Below are 12,695 nucleotides of genomic sequence, written 5' to 3'. Positions count from 1 at the left end.
TTTCTTCCTCGGCCTTGCCTTCAAACACCTTTCGTCTCCCTCCCCCTGCCCGGAGCCCGCAGCTCGCAGCTCACATCTCGCATCTCGAACCCCCAGCCATACCATATGGTATACACCATGTCGAACCGACCGCAGCTCCTCACCCACGGCCTGTCCGGCCTGTCGCAGGCCACGTCGGCCGACGACGCCCAGTCGCCCGCCGAACAGCGCGACAGTGCCAAGCAAAACTTCCTCAAGTCGATGCGAGCCCTGCCCACCCAGCATATCTGGCACGTGTATTATGACGGGCAAGTAACGAGCCGCGGCGTCCTGCCCAGCACGCCACAGCCGCGCCATAAACATCGCTGACCAGCCCCCTTCTCTCTTCCCAGGCAGTCCAAAGACGCCAAGTCCCATGACGGCGAATACACGGCTCGGCTGGCCCGGCTCGGCGAGCCGATCGCGAGCGTCCAAGCGTTTTGGCGCTACAACAACAACACGCCGGTGGATGAGATCAAGATGCGAGAATCCATCTACCTCTTCAAGCAGGGCTTCTTGCCCATCTGGGAAGACCGTCGCAACATACACGGCGGCAGCTGGACCTTCCGGGTCCCCAAGTCTGCCGGTCCTCAACTCTGGACCCTGGTGCAGATGCTAGCCATTGGCGAGAAGTTGGAAAGTGTTTTGGACCAGAGTGAGATCATGTCCACCCCTCTTCTGAAACCCTGAAAGAGTGCCCCCGTGGGCCCCCCTTCCGACCGATGCTGGTCCTGACCGTGCTCAAAGACGACCAGCTATGCGGCGTCGGTCTATCCGTCCGCTTCAACGCGCACCTCATCACCATCTGGCACCGCGAGTCGTCCAAGCAAAAGTCCGTCGACGCCATACTCGCCTGCGTCATGGAGAATCTGCCAGACGAGCACCGACCCAAGCCCGACAACTACTTTTACAAACGACACCGCGACCACGCCGGGTTCAAGGCACCCCCGGAGCTGCAGGCCGTCCTGGATTCTCAGCAACGTCCAGAAAAGCCAACCGTCACAGAAGCCTCTCAGCCCGTAGTCGAACTCGGCGCCCCCTCGGCGCAATAAAGACGGACACGGATACCACGACGGTGTCCTCTGTTTGTCATAATTTTAGCAGCGTGGTAGGGGGGGAAACCATGTCCGTGTCCTACGAGCTACCTAGTCCAGTCCAATAAAAAAAGAAACAAACAAACAAAAAAAAAAGAAGGAGGGGAGCCTCTGCATTCAAGGACGAGATATGAGATGTATTTGGACGTATTTACGGCGTTTTGGAGGCCGCACTGCAGGTTATGTGTACATCATGATGGAGCCGGGAGAAGACAAAGGAAACAGCCAACGGGGGGATATATGACTCCGGTGGCTGGATGGAAATGAACAAAGATTAGCCAAGTACCTAGGCCGATTGCAAACCATACAAACGCAAATGCCGTAGCCCCAAGGACCCGCAACGTCTCGCAGCGTCAACATGCGAGCAACAACAAGGAACGATGCGCCAGACCGTCCAAAGAACGCCAGTCACCGCCAGACGCCGGCGCTCCTCATGACGCCGTCAAACTCGTCCTCGCGGACGCCCCTCGCGACGCCCGCGCCCCCGTTCGCCTCGAGGATCATGTCCTTGAGCACCTCCTCGTCCACGTCCTCCTTCAGCACGGCCGCCACCCGCCGCAGGTGCGCCAGCGTGATGGGCCCCTCGGTCCCGTTGGTGAAGAGCCGGTACGCCTCGTCGACCTGCGCCCGGTGCGCGGCGTCCGAGCCGCCCTCGCCGGCCGCCTCCCGCGCGTGGAACTTGAGCGCGCAAATGGCGAAGAAGGGCTCGTACGTGGCGTACCCCTCGTCGTCGGGGTCGAGGATCGACACGAACTCGGCCAGCTCAGAGGGCGTCGGCGGGACGCCCAGCGCGCTGGGGGGGGGGGAGAAGACACCCGAGTCAGCTCGCTGCGCCGTTTCGTTTCCGTCGAGGGGCGCCCGCGGGCAGACACGTACATGAGAGCGGACTTGACGTCGCCGGTGGGCAGGACGCCGTTCTTCTCGCCGTCCGCAGGCTCCGCGAAGAGGCCCCATGCTTCTTTGATCTCGGCCTCCTCCTGGGCCGATATGTTGTGCTCTTTGGCGAGTTTGGACGGCCGGCCCTGGGGCGCCCGGGTGCCTTGCGCGGACGATGCTGGCTTTCGCTTCGGCTGCGTCGCCCTGTCAGTTGGTTGGTCACGGAGGGAGGAGGGAGTCGTGCTCGTCTTGGTCGTAAGTAGTTACCATTGTGTCGTTTCGTTCGGGGCCCGCGGGGGGGAGGGGGGCCGCGCTCGAGATTTGCACCTGGTCGTCGATGACGAGACAACTCGGGGCTGAGGAGCTTCACGGGTGACAGTGCCGAGTGCGAGGGTTGACGTTTTTAGCACGGTGGCAGCCCCCACATGGGCCGGTTTCTTGCCAAAACACGCTGCGGTCCGTTCATTTTTTTTTGCCATTTCCCTCTCTCTCTATCCTTTTTTTAATCAGTGAGCCAAGGTGCCGATGGCGCAGCCAAACAGACAATGGCACATTGTTGGATACGTTTGCGCCGCGATCGACGCCCTTGATTTACAAATTGCGACAAGTGTCGCCTGCTTCAAAATTTGCTAGAGCTTGCCGCAGCACAAATCTTCTCTCCCAGAGCGCGCAAGTGTGGACAGTGAAGCGATAGCGAAATACGGTCATTGTTACGACTTTGATTTTCCGGGTCTCAGCTTGTGGTGCTGCCTTTCTCTTAGCGGTGCCTAGCTGACTCTGGAGACATTTTTCATTTTGCCAAGTGCCCTTTTTGTTGCCTCCTTTGGGCCTTTGAGCCGTCGAGCCTTTTTCCGAGTGAATGCATGTAGCTATGTAGTCACGTTACATTTTGGAGCCGGGAGGACTGACGTGGTCAGGCCCTGTTTCAAGCGTAGGTCGCGCTGTGACACGTTGATGATCCTCACTTGAAGTTGTTCTTCATCTCGCGCAACTTGCCCATGACGTCGACGGGGTCTGTTGCCCCCGTAGCCTTTTGAACAATAGGGTCCTAGGGAGGTTAGTTTTGTGCGAGAGCTTGTGCCATTCGAGGGTGGCCGTACATTCACGCGCATGAATACGTTGTGTTCCTGATGGACCGAGTTAGCTGTGCATTGCGACGCAGAATGGAAACGTATGCCGAGTGCGTGCCTTTTCGTCGCCAATGGTGAACTTGCCCGTGGTGACTGGGTTGGCGTCTGCAAAGGCCTGCAGTTTCTTGACGGCGTCGCTTTGGAGCACGGAAATGGCAAACTCGACGTTGGACTTTGTGTACTCGTGCCCGGGCTGCAGGTTTGTTAGCATACATGATACGACCGACCTTTGTCTGGCCGTCCGACGGGCCTCGCAATCTTACGTAGACGACTGTGTCGTTGGGCAACGAGCCAAGTCTCCTGTTCAATGCCTCATGCATTTCGGCGGCGTTTCCCTCAAAGAACTTGCCACATCCTGTCACAGCCCGGGTATCAGTGTTTCCCGCCATCGCAAACCGTCGACGGTCTTGGGATTCGACGCACCACTGATGAAGAGCGTGTCTCCCGTAAACACGGCCTTGCCCGAATCATCCTCCATGAAGAAGCAAATGCTGTCCTGCGTGTGGCACGGCGTATGAACGGCCCTGACCGAGATATCGCCCAGCTTGAACGTCTCCTCATGCGCGGGGGTCCTGGTCACGCCCTCGCAGTTCTTCCCCCCGATAATCTGCAAACGCGGCGTCCCGAGTTCGGCCAGCTACAAGAAAACAATGCCCGTCAGCTCTCCGCCGCAGCAACTCGGCGTTCCCAATTCACAAGCTTACCAGCTTCTTGTTGCCGCCTGCGTGATCCCAGTGACTACAAGACATCAAAAAACTCATCAGACCGGAATCATGTGGGGGACGAAAGGAGGAAAGAAAGAATGCCTGGTACAGCATTGCTCTCTCCCCCCGCCGGCACTAACTGGTGCGTATTGACAATGGCCGTCAAGTTGATCTTGCCAGAAGACACGGCTTCCCTCAGGATATGCACAACCCTAAATACCATGAGCGAAACTCGGGAGCAAACACACGCAATCCCCCACCGTACACGAAGATGGCACGCACTCTGGCGGATTGGCAGGGTCGATGATCACGGCATCCCTGGATCTGTCATCGACGACAAGGTAGGCGTAGTTGTTACTACTCCCGACCCCTGAGGGAAGAAAAAAAGGCCAAAAAGCGTCAGCCGTCCATTTCCAGCTCCTCTTCACGTAGAGCCTCCCCCGCGCGACTCAGCTGCCAGCAACTAGAACGAGACGTACACATGGGGATCGACTGGACATGCATGCTGCGCGGCCTGATGTGCTTGACAAACTGGACGGACTCGTCAGCAACCACCTCACTGTTGACTCGACAGGGACAGCGACAGCGACACGACGACTCTTGCCGTACGGGATGGAAACTCTTGACTTTGTGCCCGGTAATCGGCGCCCTCTGGACGGATCGGAGCATGGAGAAGGATACCAACCAAGCTTGGAGCCGGAGTTGTGCTTTGTCCTTTGTAATTACTAATGGCAGACAAGCTTCTTGGAGGGAGGTCGAAACTCCGCCGCCGTGCCGTGCAGTGACGTAATGAACGGCTTCACGTGATCGTCATCGTGACGAAACTTTGAAGCCGCAATGCACTTTTCAGCACGGCCGTGTTGTTTTCCTTCGCGCGACGTCGCAACGTCGATGATGCAGTGTAATGACCATGGTCGTAGCGGATTTGTCGCCCGGTGGCGTGCGGTGAGCAGTCTGTTCGGCGCAAAGAGCCAGGATAATGATGGAACAAATCCTGCTGCGTTGGTGCAAGTGCTCTCAACCCAGCGGCAGTCAAGCACACCCGCAGAGTCAGTACGGAGTACTGGTCCGGATTTCTCCATGCGTGATGGCCCATGACGTGACATGGGGAGGCAGACTTGGGAATCTATGTCCTCCGGAACTGAGCTGAGCTGAGCTGAGCCCCAGCCGAGCCGAGCCGAGAATTTAGCAGAAGAACGATACTCTGATGTACTCCCGTAGTGTTTTGGGCAAGCGAGGAAGCAGCATCTGATTTACTTTTTGCACTGAGAAAACGCTCGAGACAACAATAGCACAAGCCAACATGGCTTACATGGCACAGCTCCTTCTTTTGCCATGTGAATTGCCGTACGAGCGAGTGGACATGTAACAGGTCTTTCATGTACACGCTCAGAGACCGAGGGGGAACGAGGAAAAAAGTCATCTTGGCTCCATCGTGGGGTATCACTGTCTATCAAACCATCCCAATCGGCTTCGCCTTCCACTCGCCTTCATACAGCCACCATCCACAACTGCTCCCGGCACCACCTCCGTCGTCGTCGTCCTCCTCGTCCTCCTCCTCCTCGACACCCTCACTCTTCTCTTCCTCATCCCCCCTCATCATGATTTCCTTTGAAAGCTTCAAGCATTTCAGATACACCTGATTCCCCGGCAATTCAGCCTGCAGGACGGCAATGACCGCCAGCACCCTGTCCTTGTCGAACTCATCCAATTTGCGCATCGTCTTTTCCGTCTGCGCGCCATCCCCCAGCCCGCGGAGATATTCCATCACCGCCTCCCTACAAGCATCAGGCTGGGGGACCCTCCTCTCATCAGCCAGGTCCTTCCAGTAATAATCCCATATCCAAGCCAGCGCCTTGTGAGCTGCGGCGCGTAGTTTCGCCAGGGACGGCAACTGCTCGTGGGTAGCCTGGTGACGGAGTTCGACAAAGGTGGCAGGGAGGCCTATGGTCTTGGCGATGGAGTACATGCTCTGTTTGCGCTGCTTGTCCTGATGCCCGTCCAGGAGGCCGGTTACGAAGCTGCCGGCCGGTTAGCCATGACGAGCGTCTTTCGCATGTTTCACGTGTGGCGCAAATATAATGCAGTCCATATTTCTCCGTCAAGCAGAGCACAGCGCAGTGCAACACCACAAGGCGGCGTAACCCGAGAAAACGGCGCAATAGACGAAAGAGCAAAGAAGAGTACCTTGTATTGATGTCAAGACGAAGCATCCAAGGCAAAAAGGGAAAAATAAAATGAAATAAAATAATGACGCACCGACTAAAGGCGGCAGAGTAGGCGGCTCGCACAGCGTAGCTGCCCCCGGCCCTGTCAGGACGTCCCAGGGCATCGCTCAAGACGGCAGCCGTCAGGAGAGCCGTTGCCTCGACCAAATGGGGGCAATTCCCGCGCTGCATCCACATGGAAACGCGAGCCACGGCCTGCCTTTGCCTGTTGGCGTTGGTGATGGTGTCGCCGTCGCCGTCGCCGTCGCCATCACCGTCACCCTCTGCATTTGCGTCTGCGCCTGCGCCTGCGCCTGCGTCTGCGCATTGACCGGGTTGGCTCCGGGTGTGATGACGATTGTCCTGGTTCGAAACCTGGCTGTGCTCGGGATGCGACGCGTAGAGCTGGTCTCGTACGAGGAGCAGCTCGCTTCTGTCCCACCAAGGGGTCAGGACGTACTGCACCATGGGCGGACAAGGTCGCGGCGGGCTTGCGTTTTTGTGGTGATGCCGGTCGTCTGGAGGCTGCAGCGGGGCCGGACGGATTCGGGAACGTAGGGGAGACTGGTTTGATTGACGGAGAGAGGTTCGTCTACAGGTGCTCCAGTCTGTCGGCAGATGTTGCTAGTATGTACGGAGTATGAGGCGATGATTGCGCGGCGACGGCCCAGCGAGAGGGAGGGGGGCGTGTGATGAAAAGCAATGTTGCTTTGGGCGTTGAAGAAATAGATGACAGTACCTAGAGTAAGTAGGTTACTCGGTAGCCTTGGGGGATTCGCCGACGACGGACAACCGCCGACGTCTCTGGAGTCTGGGATGCGACATCGATTGATGGCCCGGACGGTCCTTCAATTATCCAAGAGGAAAACGTCCACGTCGCCCACGGAAGGAAGCGCTTCTCAATAATTCGCGCTAGGTTCCCAAGCCAAATATCGTGCGTGTGCTCCGTAATGATTGAAGGCAAACAGGGAGGGGGGAGAAAGGGTCTTGTACTCTGTACCTCAGACGTACCGAGTAGGTACCTAGGTACTCCGTACGGAGTAGGCACTCGAGCACTTGAGCAGACTGGGCAGCTGGCCCACATGACGTTGAGCGAAACGGGGCGACACGACGGACAACGCTGGTGGTGCCTGGTGCAGGCAGACCAATTACTTGTGCAGACCGCTGGGTGATGATGGCTGGGACATGCAATGGTCAATGCTCGCAGGCGGATCCACATGTGAAGCACTAGAAACGGCACAGAATTGACGCCAGGCCTGTTCCGCAATGTTCGCCGGTCCGGGGCCCGGGGTGGGGCGGGGGCTGGCTGGAGGCGCCCGGGGCAGCAATGGTGGCATGGTGGAATAGTACAGAGTACTCCGCACTTTACATACATGTTCGTTCCGCCGCGGTCGGTGCTGGGTGCTCGGTGCAGCTGGCTCAAGTAAGTACTTACTTTACTTACTTGGGTACTTGCTCAAGAACATTGGTGACTTTAAGTACTGAGGCAGATACGTACTTTGGTATCAGTTGACAAGTGATAGGCGCTTACCCAAGTATACTTCCTTTCCTGAGATAATTGTCGTACAGGCACTCAACCTCCCCGGTACTTCGGCGGACAGAGCAGCCGTGGCTGTTCCTCCCCTTCACGACGCGGAGTTGGCCGCCTGTTATCACGTCCGGGGTGATGGGTAAGCATGTACCTGCACCGAGCTTGCGCGTGTCATTTATCGGCAACTCGCATGGGAGGTTGTGTAAACGAGCAGATGACATGTCGGGGGGCGGTCAACCTGTGTCATTGCAGTACGTATTGGACGACCCCGGCGTGGAGGAGCGCTGCTGGTCCAAACCAAAACCTCGAGGCTCGAGGTGGTAGGCACGGAGTATCCTTGGCGCATCCCACCGAATGTTAGACCTGACTCAGTTCTCTTGTCAGAACGTCCCAAGAAACACCCAAGATTTCCGTGCTACAATCCCACGGCGGCGACGCAATAGTGCCTCCCTCAATGGCCTGCATGAGGATTGTCGCGGCATCTTGGCCCAGGTTCGCCGCGCGGGGCCCCTTGTTCAGCTCATGGATTGCCCAGGAAGCCGCGGCTCAGTGTGATGCTCGCACGGAAGCACAATCTATCGAATGCACACGGCCAAGCTCCCGAGCGGTTTGAAAGGATGAGTGATGCTGCCATGTCGCCTGCGGGTGTACTCATCGTCGGACGCATTGATACCCAGACAACCAAGCCAGCGTCCAGCCATCGTCCAGCCAACGCAGGCCGGACCCAATAGCGCCCATTATCCGTCTGTCGAGTCGACCGTCGCATTGCCATCACACGCGGACTGTGATGCCACGGTGCGCAGGAGCAGTCAATCACTTCAGCCAAGCCAGCCGACCGTCCATCGTCACATGGCCCGCGCTGGACGTTGAGAAATCAGCCATCAAATAGAGGGGCAAAAATTTTTTTTGCCAAAATATGATTCTGCGAAGCGGGGGACGACACACCGATACCTGTCAACTGTACCGAGTAGCTTTGTGGTATTCTAATCCTTGCGTGTCCACGAGTCAAAAAAGCCGTAGTAGCCTGTCCTTGCAAAAGGTGGACAGTGTCCTCGCCGTCAAGCGGTGTTGGTCACATTAACCGCCAAAGCACTTCTGATATCGTTGAAAGGATGAAATATTGCTATGGCTATGATAACAGATTTGCGAGAGACAATATTGTGCAAGTATTAGTGCAAGTGCCCAGGGTTTAACCAGGCTTTAGCTGGGGACTGACCAAGACGAGACTAGGCTGTTTAGAGGGGGTGGTTGGGCGAGGGGAGGCGTGTGCATAGGACAGCAAGCGATGGCCGACGACATTGGCAAAAAGCGCCAACTGTGAACAACATCGTGCTGGGGAAAATGTTGCAGCGAAAAAGGGTTGAAGGGGGAAAAAAAAATTCACACCCAAATACATAGTCCATCATCGGCATACTCCCCGTTCGTTATAGACATGTTTTGCAGCATTTCCCTGTCTTTGACGCAGTGGAGAAGAACAGAAAATGATATGGGGAAGGAAAGATGGCACGACCCACACGCCACGCTTGACATCCTCGCTCGCCCCGTCGTTACGGAGTACAGTGGAGAGAGGGGCGTCGCTTTGCACTCTCTCCCAAACATTTCACCACCGCCGCCGTGCCATGCCATGCCATTTCCTACGCCTGGCCTGGCCTGGCCTGGCCTGGTCGGTCTGGTCTGGTCTGGTCTGGTGAACCAGACGAGAAGAAGCTCAGGCCAACCTCAAACAACTCGCTCGCTCGTCGTCGCACTCTGTAGGCGAAAAGTGTCCGCCTTCCCCTGCCTGGTCCCGGTCCCGGTCCCAGTCCCGGTCCCGTCAGCAGGGCCACCATGCTCATCTCAACTGTCCATGCGTTTAAGAAGGTACGCATGTGTAAGTAGTCGGTACGCAGCAGGAGGAGGTACGTAGTCGCACATACAAAAGCAATACGACTTTGTGTTGCCGAAACAACGCCTTGGCCCTTGACCAAAAAAAAAAAAAAAAAGGCGCCCAAGCCATCCAGAATGTCACCAGCATTAGCATTACATTTACACATTACACATTTGCCGGCCACCTCCACACGCCGAACCCGCCTCGCCCATACTCCGTACCCGGTCCGTATCAGCGACTCCGTCCATGCGCGCACTCAAAGCGCAACAATACGCTCCTTCAACTTCCAAATCGGCAGCCTCGAGCGCCGGCCGGACATGTCCCCGTGCCATGCAATGCAATGCATGCTTTGGGCTCGACAATCAATCAGCCTCTCACCACACTCGCTCACTCACACATGCAGTCCCGCCCTCAGCCCGCCGCCGCCGCCCTCACTGATGATGAAGAGCTCCCTCTCTGTCGCTGTCGCATCTCGCATCTCGCATCTCGCATCTCGCCTCCGACCCTCTCACCACCAAACAAACGCCCCTCCGACCCGGCGCACAGATCCGCCGCGACATGTTTGACAAGGGAGGACACCCCCCGGCTTTTCCACATTTTCCACATTTTCCGCAGCGGCCCTTTTTTTCCCTCTCTTCCCTCTTCCTCTCCTCCTGCCTGCGCGTCCTGGTCTCGCCTGTCTCGCCCTAACTAACGTGGGGTCACGACACAAGCATCGCTGCCTATATACCCCCACGCCCCCAAAGCGAGACCCAGCCGGCCGCTCCTCGCCCCAAAAAATTCCCTTTTGAGCAAGGTTTTTTAAAAGAAGATCCCACCCACCAACAAGTATTGGCTGGCCCTACTTATCCCCGGCAAGCGCTCCTAGGTGCCGCCCGGCGTGTTTTATAAATAAAAGAGGTGCCAAGACGAGTTTAGTCCCACGAGGAGCATCCCTCCCCCCACCCCAAAAGGAAAAGGCGCTAGTCCGTACATACCCCGTGCCAAAACTTTCTGGCACTAAACCCATCCAGTTCCAGTTCAACGACACGCTCTGTGCATCTGTGCATGAGTAATAGCCGACGTTGAGGAACAAGGACCCGGACGAGGCTAATTTGGCTCCAACTGCGGTGAGCCGTGAGCCGCGCTGCGCTTCCACGACTGCACGATCAACATTCAACCATTCATTACACACGCATAGCATAAGTCACGAAAATCCATTCCGCCCACATCACACGTGCATTCATGTTCGACTCGATGCAGTCAAGGGCGCCAGCCGCGAGTCTGTCTGCCTGTTCGCCTGTCTGCCTGCTGCGCTGCTAGGCTTTCCCCAAGCCTTTGTTCCCTAGTCGTACAGGTTTTCCCCTTTTTGAGCCCATCCTCATGAATCTCTTTTTTTTCCCAATCCCCCAAATAGAAGCCATCCCACGAGGACGGGGCCTCGGCCTTTTTGTTTCCTTTGCTCGCCCTGCCTTTTGCGCCGTCTTGTGCCCAACAAAATAAAGGAAAAGAGAAAGAACCAAAATTCCCGTTCCGTGACGCCCGTCCCCAGAACAGTGTAGATGATATGCCCACCCTTGTTTTTGTGTTCCAAGCTTTCAAGAAACAGCCAGCAGTGGGAAAAAAAAAAGAAATACAGTTGGCTACACGCTTATAATCCTGTCGCTCCCGGCAAGAAAACGAGAGAGAGAGAAAGAAAGACAGAGAAACCGAGAGACAAATGCAAAAAGGGAAAATCCTCAATCATATCATCATAGGCAAATGGCTCTGCGCTCTAGACCTTTTGTGAATCTGCGTCATTTTCATCATTCACTCAGCCTCTTATCGTCCAAGGCTATTCGTCATCTTCCTCCTCGTCGTCCTCGTCGTCGTCCTCCTCCTCCCCTTCTTCCTCTGCCTCATCCTCATCGTCCGCCTTGGGTGGTTCCCAAGTCTCTTCTAGTTTGAGGCCCTTGCCCTGAGGTTCATGCGGTCGGTATGATGATCCCAAGAGTGATGAAACAGTTGATCGGTAGTTATTCAGTTGAGGATCCTCAGCAAGCTTGTCGGGGGTGTCGTACAGGCCCATGCCCACAAGAATCTCGCCCTCTTCTTCAGCCTCGTCCAAGGGTTCATAGGGAACAGCTGCCTCAGACACTGCTGGTTGTTGCTGGGTCTGGGAGAATGCCTCGGGCGTTGGCGGCGTGGTGTTGTTGAAACCCTGCGTGATAAACGTGTTCCAGTCCATGCCAGGCGTGCTTGCATTCCTCACACTCGACGAGCTGTTAAGCGTGGGAAAAGGCTCGGTGCTACCCTGGCTGTCGGGGCCAGCGTATCCCTGACCTGGCTTCTGGGGCATGTCCCATCCTTCGGGTTGCACGAATGCTGCATCTTCAGAGGCGGAGAATAACGGCAAGGGAGAAAAGGTGGACGAAGGCGACGTGTCACTGGAGTAGGAAGTCGTCATGGGGGAAAACTGAGCCTGGCTGCCGTAGAAATCGTTGGAATCGACGGCATACATATTTGGTGTGGCAAAGGGCGGGCCGGTTAGCTGATAATGAGGTTGGTGTTGTGTTTGTTGCAGGAAGAACGGTTGCTGGGGAAGCTGGGCCTGATATGAAGGCGGGTGCCAGCTCACAGGTCGTGCTGGCCGCCTCGGTGACGATATGGAGTCAATCTGCTGAGGGACGGAGAGATAGTCGAGTATCGACTGCTCTTTCCGACCGGTCCACAGCGCATCACCACCCACCATTGTTCGTCTCCGGTTCGACATGGCCGACAAGGATCTGGGGCTGTTATTCGTGCTGTTGGGTTTCGATACTCGCATAGCTGTTCCTGCCCGTTGCTGTCCTCCAGATGCCCGTGGTAACCGCCTTGCTGCCTGTGAAATGGCCATGCGTGTGGACAAGTCGTCGAAAAAGACATCTTGAGAATACGACACCGGCAATGTGTCGGGAGTATGCCCCCCATATGCTGGATACATCATATTGGCTGGAAAGCTGGATGAAGCATGCAACGAGTATATCGGTTGGCGTCTCTGCCAGGAGGTGTGCTTTCGAAGACGCAGGCAAGAGAAGATTGTCGGCGGTGGAGGGTAGCGATGGTTAGAAGGAAGAGGAAGGATGAAAGGTGGCTATTACTTGTTCTAGTATAGATATATATATTGTGTCTGAAAGAAAACGTAGGCCTGAAGTTTCGCGCAAGTGGAAGAGGTCATGGAGTCTGCTTAGATTATCCATCTGTAAGTTCGGGGCGGGAGTGTGAAGTAGCAGGGGGGGTGGGCTTTGGGGCGATCGGGCAAGCAACCACA

The 12,695-nt window shown here is 56.3% G+C and overlaps 4 protein-coding genes across 4 annotated transcripts; 1 reads left to right on the top strand and 3 right to left on the bottom strand.

Annotated features, from left to right (window-relative positions):
* Window positions 1-117: 117 nt before the first annotated feature.
* MAM_07491 (Translation Initiation factor eIF- 4e-like domain protein) lies at window positions 118-1,070 on the top strand (the record flags this gene model as incomplete). The annotated part of the gene is made up of 3 exons (XM_040826289.1): window positions 118-291; window positions 376-673; window positions 766-1,070. 3 exons carry the CDS (start codon window positions 118-120, stop codon window positions 1,068-1,070), a joined length of 777 nt encoding a protein of 258 aa, XP_040675651.1.
* Window positions 1,071-1,520: 450 nt separating this feature from the next.
* Window positions 1,521-3,867, bottom strand: MAM_07490 (Las1-like protein; the record flags this gene model as incomplete). Its single annotated transcript, XM_040826288.1, has 8 exons — window positions 1,521-1,905; window positions 1,989-2,192; window positions 2,954-3,036; window positions 3,089-3,115; window positions 3,147-3,311; window positions 3,382-3,473; window positions 3,542-3,755; window positions 3,823-3,867. The coding sequence occupies 8 exons, from the start codon at window positions 3,865-3,867 to the stop codon at window positions 1,521-1,523; spliced, it is 1,215 nt and encodes a 404-aa protein (XP_040675650.1).
* A 680-nt stretch (window positions 3,868-4,547) lies between these two features.
* On the bottom strand, window positions 4,548-6,497 carry MAM_07489 (Las1-like protein; the record flags this gene model as incomplete). Its single annotated transcript, XM_040826287.1, has 3 exons — window positions 4,548-5,070; window positions 5,319-5,843; window positions 6,082-6,497. The coding sequence occupies 3 exons, from the start codon at window positions 6,495-6,497 to the stop codon at window positions 4,548-4,550; spliced, it is 1,464 nt and encodes a 487-aa protein (XP_040675649.1).
* A 4,743-nt stretch (window positions 6,498-11,240) lies between these two features.
* Window positions 11,241-12,371, bottom strand: MAM_07488 (uncharacterized protein; the record flags this gene model as incomplete). The annotated part of the gene is made up of 1 exon (XM_040826286.1): window positions 11,241-12,371. One exon carries the CDS (start codon window positions 12,369-12,371, stop codon window positions 11,241-11,243), a length of 1,131 nt encoding a protein of 376 aa, XP_040675648.1.
* Between the last annotated feature and the right edge of the window lie 324 nt (window positions 12,372-12,695).

This window comes from Metarhizium album (assembly GCF_000804445.1).
Source record: "Metarhizium album ARSEF 1941 chromosome Unknown scaffold_32, whole genome shotgun sequence".
Taxonomy (NCBI): Eukaryota; Fungi; Ascomycota; class Sordariomycetes; order Hypocreales; family Clavicipitaceae; genus Metarhizium; species Metarhizium album.
Note: the sequence above shows the minus strand (reverse complement) of the source record. Positions and strands in the feature narration are given on the sequence as shown.